The sequence below is a fragment of the Setaria viridis genome, chromosome 6 (assembly GCF_005286985.2).
Source record: "Setaria viridis chromosome 6, Setaria_viridis_v4.0, whole genome shotgun sequence".
NCBI lineage: Eukaryota > Viridiplantae > Streptophyta > Magnoliopsida > Poales > Poaceae > Setaria > Setaria viridis.
In genome coordinates this window covers 35,682,614-35,702,845 of record NC_048268.2, presented here as the reverse complement: position 1 = coordinate 35,702,845, position 20,232 = coordinate 35,682,614, and the positions used below count along the sequence as shown (strand labels likewise).

The following is a 20,232-nucleotide window of genomic DNA, read 5'->3' as shown; positions in this document are numbered from 1 at the left end:
CCACCACCAATCGCTTCCGTCTCGCCGCGCAGGCGCCACAGAAACTCCCACGCCTCCGCGCCAGTCGCCGTCGCGCTCCACCAATGCAATCCATGGCTCCTCCCGCCGCGCTGCACCGCGCGCCTCTCCTCCTCCCGTGCCGCGTCGCCGCCCCGAGTGCCGCCGCCACAGCGCGCGCCAGGGCCGCCTCCCTCGTCGCGGTCAGGGCCCAGCCGGACACCACCGCCGCCGCCGCCTCCACATCCTCCCCCGACCCGCCGCAGCCGCCGGAGTTCAAGCCGCCTCCGGGGTTCAAGCCGCCCGAGCCCAAGAAGTTCGCCGTCAGGGAGGGCCAGCAGGGCGGTGTCCTCGGCGCCTCGCTCGCCATCCCTCTCCGCCTCGGCACCGGCGTCTTCGTCCTCGGGTACGCGACGCGCCTTCGTTTTCTCTCGCCCACCGTCCTCATTTCATGATAATTCCCTATGCGCCTATCGGCTCGCTTCAATTCAATGGGCAGGTACTCGCCATCACTTGTTTCTCCCTCAGAGATACCATCAGACCAGTATGCTCTGGAATTGGGAGGTGAATTCCATTTGCTCAGATTTCTTTCGCTTTTCGCTATGACCATATATACCATGGACATGACGCACAATAACACACTACAGTTATCTAGGACACGGTAGTTCTATAAAGTTTACTTATTAATAAGCAATTATAAAGTACTGTGCAACAACGTGTTTCTTGTTCTAGCTTGGAAGGTGAAGGAGGAATCAAAGATAGGACAGTGCAAACGCCCAGAAAAGCCTATCGAGATTTATGAATTTGAAGGGTACGGCCTTCCATTCTGTTGACTGTTGAGAAAAAAGATATATATTTATATCCTTCTGCCTCCTATCCATCTCCTTCGTGCTGACTTGTTCCTTTTCTTCAATTCTTGGTGTTCTCTTCCAAATTTTCAGTTGTCCGTTTTGTCGAAAGGTGAATATTTCCAATCTCCTGCATCTGCATTTTTTTCAGCTGTCATTCTTCATGTATGTGAACAATTTTGCTGTTTGCATTCGCCATGAAAAATTTTGCAGGTCAGGGAAATGGTATCTGTCTTGGACCTGGATGTATTGTTCTATCCCTGTCCTCAAAAAGGCCCAACATTCCGTCCGAAAGTCCTCGAGATGGGTGGAAAGAAACAATTTCCTTACATGGTATGCCGCCATCCTATATGACTTCTGATACTCAGTGGTGCGTGAGCACTTACATATTCTATTGCTACTGCGCCCGCTTCTACATTTTTGAAATATTCCATTGTGTATAGGCTTTTGAGTCCTTGATGAGATGAGTTACTGTCAGACTGAGTTAATGTGCTACTGTCATCTGTGCTATATTTCCTTCGTTGAGGAGAACAGGGTGTTCTTCTGACATTTTCCAAGAAATTAAAAAAATAAAGTTATCTGGTCAAAGCAAAATCAGTTCAGTGCTTATAGTTATATAAGATACACGTCTATTGCAGGTGGATCCAAATACAGGGGTCGCCATGTATGAATCGGACGACATCATACAATACCTGGCTGATACATATGGTGTGTATTCGACATATTTCTGTTTAGTATTGCCTTGCAGGGTTGTTCTCATTAGCTCCTTCACTTCTGCTTGTTTTTTCAGGTGATGGAACTGTTCCAATTATGCTAAAACTCGGTCTACTGACAGTAAGTAACTATGTGACCAATAATCCAAAAGTATATGATATGTCTTAGCTAAGTACACCCATTGGTCCAAAAGTATATGTCCAATTATCCAAGAAGAAATTACATGGTTTAATAGCGCCCAATCATCCAGGAATATATGACGTGTTTACTTTTACCTTTCTATATGCTTCAGTATTTGCATATTCGATGAGTAGAATGGTTTATTACCTGTCAGCGATCAGTTGTGCAGTTCTTAGATCTTTTTCTTTTGCGAAGCCTTAGAACTTTGAACTCTGTTTTGTAGGCAATCACGGCAGGGCTTGCTATGCTTGGTCGTATCGGAAAGGTACATTGTGAATAAACAATATAACCAAGTTCATTGCATGTTTTCCCTTGAATGTTTTGCTCAAACCAAGGGCTGACCTGTCATTGCTTAACAGGGAAATTCGTATACTGCTTCAAAAGTTCCACCTCAGCCGATAGAGATATGGGCATATGAGGTCTGAATCTTTAGCACATTTTCTTATTCATAATATACAATCGTTGTTGCTATTTATTGCGGCATAGTGCCAGTTCTGGAGTCTGCATGGCTGATGATCTATTTTCTTAGGGATCTCCATTCTGCAAATTAGTACGGGAGACCCTCGTTGAGTTGGAACTGCCGCATTTGCTACACAGGTATTTGAAAATACTCAAAAACTAAAAAATCATAAATAAGTCAGTGAATATGCTGCCATCATCACAACCTGGAAATGATCTTGGTGTTTCTCATAAAGCAGCTAAATTGCTAATCGTACTAGCATAGGTTAACAACAGGGTGACAAACTGCATCTTAGTGGCATTGCATAGTCCTTCTGTTGATATCTGTGCTGTACAAGAGTGTTAGTAACTGAAAATCATCCTTGCAGCTGCGCTCGTGGCAGCCCCAGGCGCCAGGAATTTTTCAAGAAAATGGGAACTTTCCAGGTTTGTGTCCTTGTGGTTGATCACTCAAACGCTGAACATTCTTCATTTGGATGCCTAGTGTGTGATATATGTATGTATTACTGCCTTGGCAGGCGCCTTACATCGAAGATCCAAATACCGGAGTCAAGATGTTCGAAAGCGCTGAAATCATAGAGTACCTGAAGGCAACATATGCCCTTTATCCAAGCTCATAGTGCCAGTACCTGCCATAGCTCAAATGCTCATATGTAATCTTGTGTAGACCGTCTAAATTTTTCTCTTTACAGTTTACAAAAATAGAAAAGAAATAGTGAACCTCAAATTCTGAATGGTGCACAGCTGATTTTATGTAGACCGAGGTTGAACTGTAAAGTTATATTGCAAGCTTGTATGTTCTTCATGTCAATAAAATAAAAGAAAGAGATTGTGAGTGATGTTGCTTTCCAAGAAACAGGGTTGTGCTGTGGTTTTTTAGAACGAATGGGTACGAGACCGTGCCTATTCCATTGACAGAGAAGGAAGAGGCTAGCCGGTTACAGTCCGGAGAAACAGTGATTCATCAACCCTTGGACTCGGAGAGAGGCAAATGGAGCCATTGGTTCACAAACCAACGTCATTGATAAAGCGTGATCCTGACGTGAACCATCCAGTCTGGATCAGGTCGCCGTCACCAAAGCCTCGCCTACACACAGGCACAGCAGAAGAAACCCTCCAGGGGCCATGGGCAGCGCGTCGTCCCCACCGCCGTCGCGGCGGCGGTGGAGCTGGGGCTCGGCGCTGGCCGGCGCGGCGACGACGGCCGCCGCGACGGCGCTGGTGCTGTGCCGGCCGCGTGACCCACGGTTCGAGCTCATCTCCATCAGCCTGTCCACCTTCCACTTCCGGGCGCCGGCCGCGCTGGACATCGGGCTCACCCTCACCGTGCACGCCACCAACCCCAACGTGGTGCCCGTGCGCTACGGGCCCTCCACCGTCTCCATCACCTACGGCGGCGCGCACCTCGGCACGGCGCACCTCGACGCCGGCGGGCAGCCCGCCACCTCCTGCCGCCTGCTCCACCTCCCGGCGCGCCTCGACGGCGTCGAGCTCGCGCACCGCGCGCGCTCCATCCTCTCCGACGTCGCGCGCCGCCACATGGAGCTCGACGCCGCCGTCGAGATCGCCGGCGAGGCGGCCGTGCTCCTCTGGTCCCGCCCCTTCTCCGTCCGCATCGACAGCCACATCACCGTCGACCCCGTCTTCCTCGAGGTGGTCGAGCAGGAGAACCGCTCGGAGATGCAGCTCTACCTCGCCTGAATTTTACTTACTACTAGTAGATTCTGTACCCAAAATCATCTCTAGTAAGAAACGCTGTCGCTTATTTGTGCCATGCTCAAAAACCTCGGCAATTGCTTGCACAACGCAATGCAACATTCAGATTCCAATGCGATTCAAAGAAATTTTGGCAAATTTCTGATTATCCACAGTAACAGTATCACACAACACGATGATACAGATGATGAATGGGGAAAGGAGAAATGCACCGGGGGAAAGCTAAGGCAGCTCACACCCCACAAGTTAACCTAGCACAAGGACACCAATACCGGCAAATTGATGCCCTCCCTACAAATAAGATTACGTTACACTGCACACTGGGATGTGGTGGTGGCTTCCGTCTTCTCAGTTGATTGTCGCGAGCGGCGAACGAGGGATGAGCGACGGCTTGGGCTCTTTGCTCGATTCGTACGGGTGGTTCTCGCGGAACTCGTTCGCTAGGGTCTCCATGGGCATCGCCCGCAGCGACTCGATCGCGCCTTTGCTTGGCACGCTTGGCTCAGACCTAACCGGAGTCACACCAGTCGGCTCGTAGTCCTGCAACAGCAGCATTTGTAGTTGGTTCAGACGAGATGTCAATTGTAAATGCAACGCACAAGGAGTCACTGATGTTTCAACAGATCTCAGTCTCACCTTGTAGCTGCTTTGGAAAGCCTTGTCAGCGTGCGTGTTGATGCTGGCAGCCTGGCCAGAGTGGTTCTCTTGCAGCTGTTGCAGCTCTGCTAAGTGAGCCTCCACCGTTGACACTACTCTCAAACTTGAATTGCGTGCCTCGTCCAGGAGATCTGAAGCAAATTGACGTGTTGAGACTTCCAGATCGGATAGGGAAACTCTAGGAGTGTGAGTAAGATTATCAGATTGAGTGACAAGAAAAGTACTGTCAATGTCCTGGGTTATGTCCTTGCTGCTATTGGATGCATGTTCTTCAGCCATGGTTCGAGATGATGCAATCTCCACTTCATGTTGCTCATTGTTCTCAACTGCCATCCTGAAAAATCAACAACAGCCAAGCTATATTTAAGGCCAGTACATAGTTTTGAAAACAGAGGTAATGCTCGCCTACTGCTACTGCATCTTGCCTGCTTATCTGCTACGATACAAAGTCATTTTATTGAGAAGGTCATTCTTATGTTCTGAGATTATGTGTTGGAATACAAATCATGAAGGAAGTAGTGATTATCAACAAGTGCTAAATGAATTTTTTGGCTTGGCACATTAAGAATTGAAGGTAAACAGGAATAATCTGCTTGCCTGACAAGCACTTCAACTTCAGCGACGTGTTTTTTGCTGAGATCGTTAACAGCAGCATGTGACTTCTTCCATTGCTGAACAGCAGAGTCAACAGTGCACGCGCTGGGTACAAAGTGCAAAAGATTGTTCAGATAATCCAATTTTCATGGATGAGAGAATGAACAAAAAGCTCTATGTGATTGTTCAGACATACCACTCCTGCAGCATGGTTTCCATGCGACAATGCTTAGCTGCAGAAGAGCTGGAGCCAACTTTGCAGTCATTCTCCGCCTGCTCTGCAAATATCTCCCACTTCCTCTTGGCATCTTTTGTGACGCACTCCATGGCTGATGTGTGTTCATCTAAAAATGCCTTGTTTCCACGGGCAGCATCACCCAGAGAATTCAACCTAACACCAACCTGAAGCAAAACATGCATCAGGTTCCTATAATATAGTGACCCTAGATACTAGGCCCCAAGATTTTTTTTTCCACCAATATTAACAAAATGAATGCAAGAATAAAATCATGAGCATGCACACACCAGCTCTTTTTGTCGAGTAATGTGTTTAGACACTAAGCTGCTTATGTCAGCCAGAAGCTTCTGTTCCTCTGATTTTGATTGTTCCTGCAGCAGCGATGGTATTAGATATACACCAACCAAATTTTGCCAGTGAGTGAAAAGAAGGATCGATGTCTCACCTCGTAAGCCATCTGAAAATCTTCAATGCTTTTCATTTGTGCTTCATGAGTGTTGTTTGAGTGGCTATGCAACTTTGAGGTTTCCTCAACATATTTGTTGAATAGCCCAATAATAAAGGTAGACATATCTTTTGTCCTGTCCAAGCTAATTAGGAAACTCTACAAACAGCAGGAGCAAACTCCGAGTAAGAGCTGGTCATAGTTAAAAATGTTAAATATCTGCAGTGAAGTGTGAAACCAACAGAGATTATAACTGACCTCCCTTAATTCTCGAGTGAAGTGTGTCAGTTCACTTCGGTGGGTGGTCAACAAGTTCTGGATATCACTAAATATATTTTCTGCCTCTCCCTCCACACAAGCTAGTAGCTGTGAGCAAGGATATTGCCACGAGAACAGGTTAAGCAAAGGTTACAACCAAATACTAGAGGGCAGTACATTTTGTTTAAGCCAAACATGCAACCAAATTACTTGCCTGGTCAAGACTACAGCAGCTTGCAGCAGACAGTGATGATATATCCTCAAGTGTGGCATTTGCACTTGCTTTATGTAGTAGCACAACATTTTGGAAGGCTTCCATATGCGACAAGTATAATGATTTTGAAGCCAAAATCTTCTTTTTCAGCTCAGAAGTGGCCTTCAAATGTTCAAACAATCATAGTTAACATACAATATGAAGTCATGGAGTGAGGTAATTTGGTCCAGAATTGGGCACACCAACTCAATATTCAATAATATGTACCTTGTCATGGGAATCAACACAAGATTGACACAAGTCCTCCACGGACTTTAGGTGCTTGTTTTGTTGGTCTATGGATGCATTAAGCGTACTGGATAGAACATCCAACTTCGAAGCAAGGTCAGTTTGGAATGTATTCACAACTGACCTGTTTGTGGCACTTAGCTTGTCCCCCCTAGCTATGTCACCATAATAAATATCATGTTAGTACAAATGACAATGTTAAGAAAGACTAACAGAGATGGTCCAAAACGCTTACCAATTTTTGAATAGAGTGAAGCATTATCACGACTAAATTTTTCCAGATCTGATCTCAGAACACAAGCTTGATGTGTTAAAGCATTTTCTGTCAAAAGAACGAGATAGGTCAATGTTAAAACCTACAGCCGTCGACTAAATGGATTTCTGGAATGGACAATGTATATAAAATGATACCTGCTTTTTTCTGCTCTGAAATTATGAAGTCTTTCTCCCTCAGATTATATTGTGCTTGTTTCAGATCTTCTTTTGTTGTAGAGAGTAGGTTGCTTGTGTGGTCCAGACATTTCTATCACAGTACAAAGCTATAAGAATATAGTTGAAGTAACCCTAAAGTAACCAGAATAAAGGAAATTCAACTCACCTCTGTCACTTCAAGCTTTTTGCTCAAATCAGCAGAATGTTGAAGTTCAGAATCATACTTCTGTTGCAGATCGCTAATTAGCTTCTGATTTGCTTCCAAAGAAGCATTCATTTGTTCAATCTGATCAGCCATTGCCTTGATAAGGAAATATTAGAAAGAATAAGTCATTTCAAGGGTTAAAAATTTGTTTCATATGCAGATAGCTTTAAAACTTCATGCTAAGTTGAACACTACCTTTCGCTCATTTTCCTCCTGTTGATATCTATCTTTGGGAATGTACACTCCGACTTTTTCTCTAGCAGCATATACCTCTGGGAAGTAGACAAGGTATGGTGAGGCTATCATGTCACCATCCTGATGAGATGCAATGATTGTGAGACTGCTAACCTGCTTTAAGTCGGTCAATTTCGCCATAAAGATCTTTGATTAATGTTGATTTCATCATTTTCTGATTGACCTGCAATATAGAAAGATATAAGAAGCTTATCCCATGTCAACAAGGATACCCGCAGCATTGAGCTTTGCCAAAAGAGAGTTTTTGGGCTTTGGATCCTTTTAGAATAACGCTGGCAAATTTCTATCTGAACTACCCATTGGATACCATGTTGAGAAAGCCGTTCTTTTATAACGCATGCCACAAACGCATCCACTAGTAAATCAGTGTGCGATGCTAGTATTAAATAAGATGACAATAATGCAGAAACAAATAGATAGATCAAAAGTTAGGAACAAGAACAAATATTAGAGAGCAGCACATTTTGTTTAAACTACACAAGCAGACAAATTACTGGCCTGGTCAAGACTACAACAGCTACAGTTCATGCCTAACATTCTATACCACAAGCCTATGGACACAGTTTTCACTCGAGAAGATCACCTAATGTAGCTGCAACAGCATAACTACTAAAAGAAGGGCTGAATAGTTGGCTGGATAAGCAAATAAAGAGTGAAACTGAATATATGTTTTCTCTTTTTTCTGGACATTATTATCTTTAAATTCACATGGTAAAGCCCATTCTATATGTATCCCAACACAAAACTTCCATCCAATATGCCTACAAGTTTGATCTGCCATTTGCCTTCTCAATCATGGCTTTAAGAAAACATCCATAAAAACATTTCTCTAGTCTCTAGCAGAATAAGGATAAAAAGATTTACATTGTACACAAAACTATAACAGAAATCATGAACACATTGACTGTAAATCAGAGAAAGTGAAGCCAAATAACCTCAGGCCTGTTCTTGATACTCTTCGCCCGGTGTGCATAGTCTAATGTACTCAAAGTTTCTTCAAGGCAATGCACAGAGGGTGAAACAGTTGCAATAATGCAAGTCTTTGTTCTTCCTCCTAATGAATCGCGTAGCAACCTTGTGAGTTTACTGTCCCTGAAAGACAAGAAAATTTCAGACATGTTAACAAAGAGCAATTACTGTAGACACAATAACATGATTAACTGATGCTGCTTACCTGTAAGGAACATGTCCTAGGTGCTCTACCAACGCCGTGATCACACGGCCTAAAGTAAGCAAGCTTTTATTAATTTCACCAGCCTCCCTTGCACGGCCCTATAATCAAGAGGAAATTTCTTACTTTAGAATGCTATAGAATTGATACTTATAGATGAAGGTATGAAACAGCAGCACTCGATCTAGTTATACTATACAATACCTCTCTGGCTCCAGAACGAGAGATGTTCTCAGAACCAGCCAAGTCAACTAGATTTAACTTCCCGCACTTTATCAGTTCTTCTCCTTCAGGGGTTGACTCTTTTATATGAATAGTGATTGAGAAAAGGGAGTGCGACCGACTGAAATGTTAGGAGTGGTAATGAGCACTTAAGTATGTCTTAGCAGTACATTTGAAAAGAAGACAGTGAATGAGATTAACCTAGATTGTTTATTCAAAAGTGTCTCTGCTGTGCGACGTTTTGCAGATCCTCTTTCCAACAAAGAGAATATTTCATTCGCATTCGTGACTATTTCTTCCTCAAGACCTCTAACAAGCACTCCACCCTTCCCATCCTCCATAAGAGGTAAGGTTTTCTTCTGTCTATCTTCAAGAGCAACCTTAGATAATATCTCCTCGGGTGCAAGAAGATCTGTGATTTCCTCATTGTACAGCTCCAGGAACGTGACCTTAACACTGTACTCAGTATTCTGCCTCTCCAGGGTATCAAAGATCTGCTTCACTGCCCTAGGTATGACTCCAGCATCTGCAGGTAACTGACCCTTTGGTCCGCTCTGCAACATTCAAAGACAAGAAGCCATAAGTGCACTGGCTTTCCTGAAAAACTTGAAGGCAACCTACGAATATATGGTAATGAAATGGAGCTTCAGCAGTGTAGACTTGCCTTGGCTCTCCTGCACTCTCCTTCCATGGTATAAGTTTTTCCTGTGCCCGTCTGGCCATACGCAAATATGGTGCAGTTGAATCCCTCCAAGACCTCATGGACAATAGGAATAATCGCCTGGTCATACAAGTCCTGCTGCTTTGCTGTCGGTCCAAAAACCTGGGAAAAAAGGGTACTGCATGTTACAACTCTGCACCTGGAAACCGAACCTGAAACAAAATAAAGTCCGTGGCCACTTGCACTAGCACTAACTTTTAGCGTAGACCACTTAGACTAGCAGAATTAAATAAGAGTATATCAGTAGTGCTCCAGATGTCTATAGTGAAATGTAACTGATCGAATTCACAAGCTAAGCAATTCCACTGCACATTGAGGTTGTTTGGATGCAAGCAACAGCTCTAGTTATTAAGCTACCCTAGATATCAACCCCTAGTGACCACTCAATCAGCGCAACAGCCACTCAAAATTTGAATTCGTCACACTGAAACAGCACTACCCACAGCATCATCACAGCAGAACCAAGTGCAGCCCAGCAAAGGGGTGAGGGTAACAAACCCAGCGATTGAACCTATCAGATCTCGGGAAATGGGGGTCGGAAATGGGCGGAGAGAGCACCAGAGACCTTGTCGAATGTGAAGACCCGGTCGAACTGCTTGCCGGCGATGGTCTGCGTGACGGCGACCTCCCGCTGGTAGTCGTTGCAGGTGACGACCTGCGGCGCGTTGCTCCTAAGTTCGTCGTCGCTGAAGGGCCTGCAGCGAGGGGCTCGTGCGGTTAGCGCTGCGGATCTGGGGCGGGGCGACCTGGCACCTCGCCGGCGCGCGAAGAGAAGAGAGGGGGGAGGGGAACGGCAGTTGGGGGCGGCGCGTACCTGCAGCGGAGGAGGACCTGCACGTTGACCGCCTTCTCCTTGTCGTGCCGCGACGACATGGCGAGCGCGGCGGCGAAGGAGGGCGGCGGGCGGCGGAGGGGGGTGGTGGCTCGGAGGAAGGAGATTTCAAAATGTGGGAGGCGAGGTGGGGTGGGGAGGAGCGGGGTGCGGTGGGGGAGAGGGAGAATTCGAAATTTTGGGGGTTGCAGCAGCAGCGAGATGCGGTGCGGCGGAGATTTATGCTGCCGCGCCCCGCCGTCCCAGCCGTTGGATCCAAACGGGTCGCGACGCTCGAGGTGGTTCGTGTCGTGTGAACTGGGCTCGGCCCAACAAGGCCTGTTAATGTGGTGGCGGCGCTTCGTAAGTGTGAATTGCCGAATGGGCCGTGGTTTGTTTCCTACTTCTCCTTGTCGAAAACAAACAGTTAGATGCAGATTACTTCAACAACTTGAGTTTAATTTAGCTTCTAAAATTTTGATTTTGTCTATTTAGATCATCAAAAACCATTTCCTTCCACCAAAATTCCAAATTAGTAGTCTTTCAAATGATCATATGAAGCTCTTCAGTTGCATGGAACTTATGGGTCAATTTACCATTCTACCAACCGCTAGTGTCCCTTTGCCCTTTCTTGGGAGAGTGAAAAAAATTTCGGTGACCAATTGTCTATTGCACCCTGAATTTTCTTTAAGAGAACATACACTACAACCATGTGTGTGAGGGGAGTACAATGGACAGGGTTTTCTCCTTTGCCCAAACAGCTAATTCCAAGGGTGAAAAAGAAACGTCCAAATTCCTTGTGCACAAGCGCCGTTACTCCCATTTTTAGTGGTTCCTTCTCCAATTGCTCTTTTCATTGCACCGGTGATGATATTTTCCGAAATGTTTTCTAGATACTATAGAACTAATTCTTCCTTAAATATTATGTGATGATAATGAATATTTCAACACAAACTAATTTATTTTCATGGCGCATACGATTCCCGTTGCAAGGCATATATTTGGTAATAGTTTGTAAATGTCACGACATCAAGCAGGTTGTAACTATCCCAGCTCGGTCACTATATGAAGCTCTTCAGATGATCATCGCACGCCAACTTGTCGAGACAAAAAGGAATGCACGTACAACACAACCTGAGCTATTGGGATTGCGCACACGCTTTGTTGGCAGACCTATTGCCTTGACCCACTCGCCAGGCAAGTTTCGCTTCCTGGGCCCAGCAGCAGCAGGCTGTATGCTATTCTATCGGATCAACCCATCAGCCTCCTCCCCAACCCGTTGTAGACCTCCACGTATGCGCAACCCTTCTTTTGGTACTCATCGAGGAGCTCGCCGTCTGCCGCGAGGAGGCGAGCTTCGACCCTCTCCGGAGAAAGCGCTTTGGGGACGCGGTTGAAGAGGTCTCGAGGCACGTGGCGGAACGACGTCGCGGCGACCCTATTCTTCTTGACGAGCTCGATGTAGTTTGCCCCTACCTCCACTTTCCTCGCCATCTTCTTCCCGGGACCACCTGCTCCCTTCTTCTTGAATTTCTCAACTACATCCTTATCGTCCTCGACTGCCGCGACAAGGCGATATGCGGCCTCAGCCCTCTTCCTGGTGCTGAGAAAGCGCTCCTGGGCTTTTTATTTTTATATTTTTATTTTAGTGTTTTGTAAAAAATACATGTCCTAACAAATAATTGCAAATCTATAGTTATTTACAGTATGTCACAACAATAATATCCTGTTGTGCATGAACATTCATTTGTTTCCTCATCAAGTGGAGTGTAAAAAAACCTCCCATCCTCGCTAGGCCATATGTTTATCAAGGAGGAGTAAAAAAGACATGCATGTATCATGTATGATGATCAGTTTGTACTCCAAGATCTATGTATAAGTCATAACACATGGTAATTTGTGAATTTTGTTTATGTTTTATCAAGACACAAATAGGTTGTCCTTGAGAAAGACATACATTGTTTGTAAATATAATGGTTGGGTAGTGTAATACCTTTTAGGAGCACCTAAAACAAACTAGTGAAAGAAAATAGTAACATAGGCTGACGATTCCGATGACAGATATGGCTCTCCCCACAAACTTCATCAAGTCATATTGTGTTTCCTGTACTGCGGCGCTATAAATTTACAAAAGCAAACATTAGTAACAGAGGTTAGAGAATGTGGGCAACTGTTGTAATTCTTATTTCTACTTTTGTACACCCAGAAAAACCTAGTACAACCAACTGAGAGTAGCATGTCACAGTTAAAAGACGATTGGCCCATACAGAATTGCTAATTCAAGAAGATAACAAATAAATGCGCAAACTTTGCTAAAGGTGTCGTTTTGGATGAAAAGAGCAAGGACAAAAAATTTCCTGCACTGGGAAATAACAAGATACCACTTTTCTTTACCTAAAATCACTAGGAACAAACTTGTAGAGAGCCAACACACGTAATCTAAAAACCACAAAATTCAAATGCAAACCGCGACGTCCCAATCCAAAACCACCACTAGTCCAGAGTTCATATCGGCTGCCTCCCAATCCAAAACCACCACTAGTTCAGAGTTCATATCGGCTGCCTCCGACCGGATGATCTCCTTCATCTCTGACCCGATGATATCCCTGCTCTCGACTTCCTTCTCCTACGACACACGGATGCGAGAAACATAATGCGAAGTTTCGGACCATCCTCTGGCGGTCCTACGTCGGGAGCGCGATGAGGAATCTCTGGCCACTGGTCGCTGCTACAGAGGCCACCTCTGGGCGGTAGCGGTCCTCCTCGCGGCCATCGATCCCGATCTCTCTGTCTCTCGCTAGGGTTCGGTGTTCCGGTGAGGAGAGCTCGGGTCGGTGGATGCAAGGCGGCGAGAAGGGGAAGTCGAGTGACAAGAGGAGAGGAGAGGAAAGGAGAGAGGACTGAGGAGAGACTAGTAGTAATACAGAAGGTGAAGTTCGACTGGGACATGTATGTCTGAACCTGACGTTACTCTAAGAGCGTAGAGCTAGCTGAATTAATATTTTACTTATTGAACAGTGGGGAAAGAAAGAGACTAGCGTGGAGATAAGAGATAGTCTCGAACGTTTCCTAATGCACTTCTCTCTCACATCACAATACTCAATGCTACTTTCTCTCCTCCATATTTAACTTTTTAGAGCTAAGGCCTTGTTTGGCAATAAGGTGTTAAAGTTTAACACCCGTCACATTGGATGTTTGGATGCTAATTAGGAGTATTAAATATAGGTTAATTACAAAACTAATTGCACAGATGGAGTGTAATTCGCGAGACGAATCTATTAAGTCTAATTAGTCCATGATTTGACAATGTGGTGCTACAGTAACCATTTGCTAATGATGGATTAATTAGGTTTAATAGATTCGTCTCGCGAATTAGCACAGGGTTCTGCAATTAGTTTTATAATTAGCTCATGTTTAGTTCTCCTAATTAGTATCCGAACATCTAACTTGACACTGTTAAAGTTTAACACCTCGTATCCAAACACCCCTAATACTAGCTCATACCATTGGAGACACTCTAAAGGTTTTTGCTGCTACATTTCACACTACTCTCTGGTCCCAAATCTTGCGCTAATCTGTGTTTCTGTTGCAACCACGATCTGCACAACGAAGTTAAGCTCCCAGGCACTGGTAACTGGTTTGACACCGTCTAGGATGCCCACAAGAGAGAGTGCAGCGCTCCAATTCCATGCACAAATCGAGAATGATCAGGAGCATGGAACTAGACCGAGTCAACCCAATCTCGGTGATCCACATGTTGAGCATGCGGGCTTGGGGCTAGATCGGGACGCGTTTGCTAGTGAGCCGCCCTCGGTCGTCGTCATATCCGCCCGATTCACCCGCATACAATAGAATCAGTCCGGGGCTTAGCAGATTTCTAGGTCCGCCCTGGTTGTCATCGTATCCGGAACTAAGTGTAAACTTTAATCCATTATAGTTGATCTAAACATGATGACTAAAAGTTAAAATAAAACCAGTCTATTAACCCTTCAACCCCATCTATTTTGGGATTAAAAGCAGTAAAAAGGAATCAACCGTGCAAGAAATGACTAGAGCACCTCCATATTATCCCTTGGCACCACATGAAAAAAACAATGGTAAAATGAACTTTTCTGTGTCTTCCAGCTACATTTTAGTTTTGGGATCCAAATAGGGTATAGAATAATAAGGCAGTTAAGTTTAGGCAACTATTAGACTAAATTTCTATCATAAGTGATCCAAATAGGATCTAAGTAACTATATTTTATACTGAGGAGCATGTACCCCCACTTGAATTGCCGTAGCACACGTGCTTCCACTTGATTGTCCTAGAGTCCTAAGGGGGCGTTTGGTTCCGGCTGCTTATTTTTAGCACCTATTATATCGAATGTTTGGATACTAATTAGGAGTATTAATGTAGACTATTTACAAAACTCATTACACAGATGGAGGCTAAACGGCGAGACAAATCTATTAAGCCTAATTAGTTCATGATTTGACAATGTGCTGCTACAGTAAACATTTGTTAATAATAGATTAATTAGGCTTAATAGATTCGTCTCGTCGTTTAGCCTCCATCTGTGCAATTAGTTTTATAATTAACTCATATTTAGTCTTCATAATTAGCCTCTGAATATTCAATGTGACATGGACTAAACTTTAACTCGAGGAACCAAATGCCCCCTAAGTACATATGTGGAATGGAGGCATGGAGCGTCTTAGCTAGGGTACAAATTTTTTGAGGAATCAATAGGGGCTAAAAAGGCCCACCGGAACAAATTTCATTCCATCAAAGTAGTTTTACAAGATCAGGGATACGCTCCTAAAAATAAGAGGCGATGATTAGGATACATATTCATAAAAGATTACAAATCGCAGCACACACAAACCCATGGCCGCACTAGAGGATTTGTTGGGGCAATCAACCTTGCTCAAGGAACACCAAATGCAGCCAAGCAGCCGAGAGCCGGTAGGAACCGCCGCTTTGCAATCCTGCGCATGAAGACATCCAATTCGCAAACAAGCGCAAGCACCAGAGGGGAGGGAAGACCCCCACCTGAACAATGTCATTGCCACAAAAGCCAAGGTCCCGACCAAATGCCCAACGCCCGTGGCTTGCCGTGACCACCCGCAACAAGCTGAGACCAGCTTCTCATGCATGTTGCCAACCCATGCAGCTTCGGGGAAGGAAGCCCGGGGGAGAGCTATCAAGTTAGCGGCCAGAAACAAGCCAAGCAAAGAGCACGGGGACGAGGCAGGAACAAGCTGCAGGAAACTAGTGAAGCCATGGTGGCGGCTGCAAACAAGAACATATGGCGGGCACTGATGAACCAATGGGCACTGCAATAGCCGACAAGGCAGTAGTCGAAGACACTTGTCGCACTGTGCGGAGGTAGAAGCACCTCCCCGCGCACCAGGCGCGGCGCTCTCGCTGCACAGGAGACGACACCACGATCAAACGGCAAGGGCGTTGCCAGGGCCGCGCGAAGACGCAAGGCACCCCCCGCGCACCGAGCGCGACACTCTCGTTGCGCGGCCCCGGTGAAGAGTCGGCGAAGCACGGCTGACGGCATCCATCAAGAAGATCCCCAAGCGCGGGGGAGGGATGCCGGGACAGCCAGATCAAAGAGGCCTCGGGCACCAGCACACAGCATGCTCCCAGGATGGCACGCGAGGACGATAGCCGCAGCAGCGCTCAAAATCCATGGACGGCCGGCCGCTATGGCGCACCTACGCACAAGGAGCAGTCATCGGCGGTCACCGCGCCCCCTTCCAACGACCCCAGCACAGCCGCGCTATCAGAGACAAGCGGAGATGGCGCAAGGAGGAAGGGGCGGGCGTAGGGGGCCGGATCTGGTCCCTTGCCACAACCCCAAGCAAGCACAAGCGCCGGGAAGACGCTGCTGTGGCTCAGGATCCGCCGCCGCCGGAGCCGTGGGAGGCCTTGACGGCGGCGGGGGAGAGCACGCCTGGACTTTGAGAACACACGAGTTGAGAAATCGCAGAAAAGCTGATGTAGGAAGACTATTATCATTCACGGTCACTGGACGTCTAGACCCACTTGCAGAGTCTCAGCCTTCTACGCAGGCAGCCAGGGGCAAATACGTAATATCGTCAAAGGAGGTTAACTCGCGACGAAGGCAATTGCAAAACTTGGAGTCGAGTCGGATTAATCAATCCCCCACCCACCGAGTTCCATCCGTCCTCCCCCCCTTCTTCATCGCCCGAGGAAGAAGAAAGGGGACGAAGCGGAGAAGCTTCTCGCAGGTTCGCCCCCTCCCTCTCGACGCCCACCTGACCTCCTCCCGTCCTCTCCAAGTTTGACCTTCGCCCGTTCCGAGATCCGATCGAATTGCTAATCTCCGTTTAATTCCTCTTCCCCCTTGGGGTGAGTGAATCCGCGTGCTGATCCTGCCGCTGTTGATTACGTCCTAGGGTTTCTATCCCGTCCGTGGCCGGCGACTCCGGGCGCCATGAACAAGCAGGCGCTGATTTACAGCTTCGTGGCCAAGGGCTCCGTTGTGCTGGCGGAGCACACCGCCTTCTCCGGCAACTTCAGCACCGTCGCCGTCCAGTGCCTCCAGAAGCTGCCCCCCAACAGCACGAGATCCACCTACTCCTGCGATGGCCACACCTTCAACTTCCTCGTCGACCGCGGCTTCGGTACCGTGCTTTTCCCCACCTCCTTTAATTGCTGCGCCCTCTACGCTGTGGTGTCCAACCGTGAGTTGACTTTGGCACCATTGTGCACATGCTGCCTGTTTGATGTAGTGTTCCTAGTGGTTGCTGATGAGGCGACCGGGCGGAGCGTGCCCTTCGTCTTCCTAGAGAGGGTTAGGGAAGACTTCATGCAGCGGTATGGCTCCAGCATCGACGAGGAGGGGCAGCACCCGCTCGCTGATGACGCGGAAGAGGATGATTTTCTGTTCGAAGACCGGTTCAGCATTGCATACAACCTTGATCGTGAGTTTGGGTACGAAGTTGTGGCTTGTGTTGGATTTGACCTTTATGTTCTGTCCCATGAAAGGCAAGAGTATCTGATCAGTGTTTGTATTTCATCGTTGTAGCCCGAGGTTGAAGGATCATATGCAGTATTGTGTTAACCATCCGGAGGAAATTAACAAGCTCTCCAAGGTGAAAGCCCACCTGTCGGAGGTCAAAGGGATCATGATGGATAATATTGAGAAGGTATGTGCTTGGCTTATTATTTACAATCCAGAGAGGTATCATGCCGCACGCATTTCACTGTTGACAAGCAAATTTTGCACAAATGAAGCTCTGAACTATGCTTTACCTTATGCCTATACTTTCTCTGTTCTGATCAGATGGCATATTTAGAGACAATACCATGGTTCTTTTAGCACAGTTAGCTTCCTTTTGTGTTTGAGCAACCAGTCACAATTGGGAAACCTTATCAATAAAGTGGGGTTGACATACAATGTAAAACCTTCTCAATAGTGTGGTGATCACATATACCTACAGCTTGGTAGAAACAATGGTTTTTTAATTCTTTGATTTGAGATAGGTTACTCTACATAAATAATTACATGAGATGAAGTCTATGAACATCTGGTGGTTTTACTAGGAACAACTTGAACAAGTAATGAGCACCTAGTAGTGTCACTAGGTACAATTTGAACAAGCAGTGGCTGAATCTTGTCCTCCTATTTTAGACTTGAGCACTGTTGTTGTTGACAAATTATTAGTGGTGCGCAGTTCATTGTTCTATCTAGGAATTATTTTCGGAAGGTTTGTGCTCGGCTTAATAATTACCATCCAGAGAGGTATCATGGGCATGCATTTCACTGCTGACAAGCAAATACTTTGCACAGATTAAGCTCTGAACTCTGCTGTACTATATGCTTACAATCTCTGGGTTATGTGTTAAAAAATGACATATATAGAGACAATATCATGTTATTTTGAGCACAATTCATTTCGTTTTGTGTTTTAGCAACCAGTTGCTTTATGAAAACCTTCTCGATAGCTAGGGGATCACAGATACATGCAGCTTGGTAGAAACAATGTGTTTTTGAAGTTTCTGTAAGATAGATTTCTGTGTGCTAAATCTGACTTTCCTGTACATAAATAAGTACTTAAGAAGCAATTCATGAACACTGGGTGGATATATTTGGTACAATTTATAAACAAGTAATGGAACATCTACTATTGTCACTAGGTACAGTTTGAACTGGTAATGGCAGAATCTTTTTAGACCAGGACATGCCAATGTTGTTGTTGACAAATGATTAGTGGTGACCTGTTCATCACTTCATTGTTCTATCTAGAAATTTATTTTGGAAGGTTGCCTACTTTTTATCCCATAAGCCTTCCACCTGCCAGTATGGCAAGTTTTTTTGGGACATAGCTGGAGACTGTAGTGTGTCAGCAATCCATCTCCAGTGTTCATTGCAATTTGCATTCAGCAGGAGATTAAGTACTGCAATAAATAGTCACAGCTCCATATATTTAAACTTAATCAGAAGTTCTACCTTTAATGTTTGGGCCATTCTTATGAGTCTCTGACTGTGCTGGACTTATGGACAGATATTGGATCGTGGTGAGAAGATTGAGCTTTTGGTGGGCAAGACAGAGACCTTACAATCGCAGGTATTTACTCGATGTTTGATGTGTGTATTTTGTGCGTAAATATCCATGGTCGATTTTGACTGAGAACTTTTTTTTTGTTAAATTTGCTACAGGCTGACAGCTTCCACAGGCATGGCAGAGAGCTGAGGCGAAAGATGTGGCTTCAGAACCTGAGGTTCAAGCTGATGGTTGGTGGAGCCATCGCGGCTCTAATTCTTATCCTTTGGCTGATGGTCTGCAGGGGATTCAAATGCTAGAGCACTCAGTGCCGCCCTCTTTTTTTTCTTTTAAAAGTGCTCGATGTGTTCGCCGTTTCACATGCACAGAATGGCCACAAAATCGTGTTTCAGTCATTTTGTGGGTATTGGTATCGTGTAGCGGATGTTGATCCCGTGCGGTCCTTGCCGTGTTTCATATGATGATTGTAGGCAGCTGGAGTACCTGTGGTAGCTTTGGGGGAGAAGGATATGACACTATGACCAGACCTTTATTATCTGTACATTCCGAAATGCAAGCTCTTATTATTTGGAATCGGGACCTTATGTACTGGTGCCAATAAATAATCACTGTAAATGCAGAGCTCTCTTTGGTGTGTTCTCAAGGCTCAAAGCTGTGTTTTTCTCAGATCTATTTGCTTGCGCTTCTGCATGCATGGGCACCTAGTAACGCTTCAATTTTGTGATGATGTCTACTAGCTACTTCATGAAGATGATGTCTGTAATCCTGGATCGACTGAAATTCTCAGATGATTGAGCGAGTAAAAAGCTTCTTACAATGTCAGACAGAAAAGCTGAAACCATCAAAGAACAACGTGAACCTTTTGTTTTTAGAAGCTGTAATTGCGTACACCGCCGAAGTATAGACTTGAAGAAACTATACATGGATCAGAACACCATTCTCGTCATCATTCCGTCTTCTCCATAGGTAAACTATGCCTTCACTTTTGCATGAATGTTGCTTTTTACTTAATGCACTTGAGCATGTGTTGTCATCAAAGTTGTTCACTTCAGCATGCTTTTATTGTTTATTACAAGGTTAGGTCAAATGGAAAATCTTCATCTACATTGTACGATTGACATCATTCCTGTTTAGAAAAGAAATACAAACTATAGTACTGGGCAGTGCTCGGTCAAATTCAGCATACTATAAAAAGCATTAAATGACACATTTTAGTACCTGGCAAGAAATATTTGAATATGATATGCTGTATGTCGTCGTACAGAAATTAGAGCCATTGTA

The 20,232-nt window shown here is 45.4% G+C and overlaps 4 protein-coding genes across 4 annotated transcripts; 3 read left to right on the top strand and 1 right to left on the bottom strand.

Moving 5' to 3' along the window:
• The first annotated feature begins 57 nt into the window (after positions 1 to 57).
• On the top strand, positions 58 to 3,037 carry LOC117860002 (uncharacterized). Its single transcript, XM_034743209.2, has 12 exons — positions 58 to 403; positions 497 to 561; positions 730 to 808; positions 939 to 957; positions 1,059 to 1,178; positions 1,484 to 1,553; positions 1,636 to 1,679; positions 1,963 to 2,004; positions 2,099 to 2,158; positions 2,269 to 2,336; positions 2,567 to 2,624; positions 2,717 to 3,037. The coding sequence occupies exons 1-12, from the start codon at positions 84 to 86 to the stop codon at positions 2,816 to 2,818; spliced, it is 1,047 nt and encodes a 348-aa protein (XP_034599100.1). The 5' UTR covers positions 58 to 83; the 3' UTR covers positions 2,819 to 3,037.
• Positions 3,038 to 3,189: 152 nt separating this feature from the next.
• On the top strand, positions 3,190 to 3,972 carry LOC117860004 (uncharacterized). The gene has a single exon (XM_034743211.2). It carries the CDS (start codon positions 3,324 to 3,326, stop codon positions 3,897 to 3,899), a length of 576 nt encoding a protein of 191 aa, XP_034599102.1. The 5' UTR covers positions 3,190 to 3,323; the 3' UTR covers positions 3,900 to 3,972.
• Positions 3,973 to 4,032: 60 nt separating this feature from the next.
• LOC117860000 (kinesin-like protein KIN-5C) lies at positions 4,033 to 10,608 on the bottom strand. Its single transcript, XM_034743208.2, has 22 exons — positions 10,429 to 10,608; positions 10,180 to 10,309; positions 9,558 to 9,716; positions 9,095 to 9,447; positions 8,876 to 9,014; positions 8,675 to 8,772; positions 8,436 to 8,592; positions 7,594 to 7,663; positions 7,441 to 7,517; positions 7,207 to 7,341; positions 7,020 to 7,131; positions 6,844 to 6,930; positions 6,588 to 6,763; positions 6,321 to 6,482; positions 6,107 to 6,214; positions 5,849 to 6,007; positions 5,691 to 5,774; positions 5,362 to 5,567; positions 5,169 to 5,270; positions 4,796 to 4,905; positions 4,551 to 4,702; positions 4,033 to 4,454 (listed from the first exon to the last, which is right to left on the bottom strand). Exons 1-22 carry the CDS (start codon positions 10,485 to 10,487, stop codon positions 4,263 to 4,265), a joined length of 3,027 nt encoding a protein of 1,008 aa, XP_034599099.1. The 5' UTR covers positions 10,488 to 10,608; the 3' UTR covers positions 4,033 to 4,262.
• A 5,903-nt stretch (positions 10,609 to 16,511) lies between these two features.
• LOC117859954 (vesicle-associated membrane protein 727) lies at positions 16,512 to 19,602 on the top strand. The gene is made up of 6 exons (XM_034743157.2): positions 16,512 to 16,671; positions 16,840 to 17,067; positions 17,176 to 17,377; positions 17,472 to 17,592; positions 18,952 to 19,014; positions 19,107 to 19,602. Exons 2-6 carry the CDS (start codon positions 16,878 to 16,880, stop codon positions 19,248 to 19,250), a joined length of 720 nt encoding a protein of 239 aa, XP_034599048.1. The 5' UTR covers positions 16,512 to 16,671; positions 16,840 to 16,877; the 3' UTR covers positions 19,251 to 19,602.
• The last annotated feature ends 630 nt before the right edge of the window (positions 19,603 to 20,232 follow it).

Excerpts from the sequence above, each read along its gene's own strand:
- LOC117860002 (XM_034743209.2), top strand. The coding sequence starts at position 84 with ATGCAATCCATGGCTCCTCCCGCCGCGCTGCACCGCGCGCCTCTCCTC. Across the intron at positions 1,179-1,483 it reads AGAAACAATTTCCTTACATG|GTGGATCCAAATACAGGGGT; the intron begins GTATGCCGCCAT and ends CGTCTATTGCAG. Across the intron at positions 2,005-2,098 it reads TGCTTGGTCGTATCGGAAAG|GGAAATTCGTATACTGCTTC; the intron begins GTACATTGTGAA and ends ATTGCTTAACAG.
- LOC117860004 (XM_034743211.2), top strand. The coding sequence starts at position 3,324 with ATGGGCAGCGCGTCGTCCCCACCGCCGTCGCGGCGGCGGTGGAGCTGG.
- LOC117860000 (XM_034743208.2), bottom strand. The coding sequence starts at position 10,487 with ATGTCGTCGCGGCACGACAAGGAGAAGGCGGTCAACGTGCAGGTCCTC. Across the intron at positions 7,132-7,206 it reads AAAAGCTTGAAGTGACAGAG|AAATGTCTGGACCACACAAG; the intron begins GTGAGTTGAATT and ends GTACTGTGATAG. Across the intron at positions 6,008-6,106 it reads TCACTCGAGAATTAAGGGAG|AGTTTCCTAATTAGCTTGGA; the intron begins GTCAGTTATAAT and ends TGCTGTTTGTAG.
- LOC117859954 (XM_034743157.2), top strand. The coding sequence starts at position 16,878 with ATGAACAAGCAGGCGCTGATTTACAGCTTCGTGGCCAAGGGCTCCGTT. Across the intron at positions 17,378-17,471 it reads AACCTTGATCGTGAGTTTGG|CCCGAGGTTGAAGGATCATA; the intron begins GTACGAAGTTGT and ends TCATCGTTGTAG. Across the intron at positions 19,015-19,106 it reads CAGAGACCTTACAATCGCAG|GCTGACAGCTTCCACAGGCA; the intron begins GTATTTACTCGA and ends AATTTGCTACAG.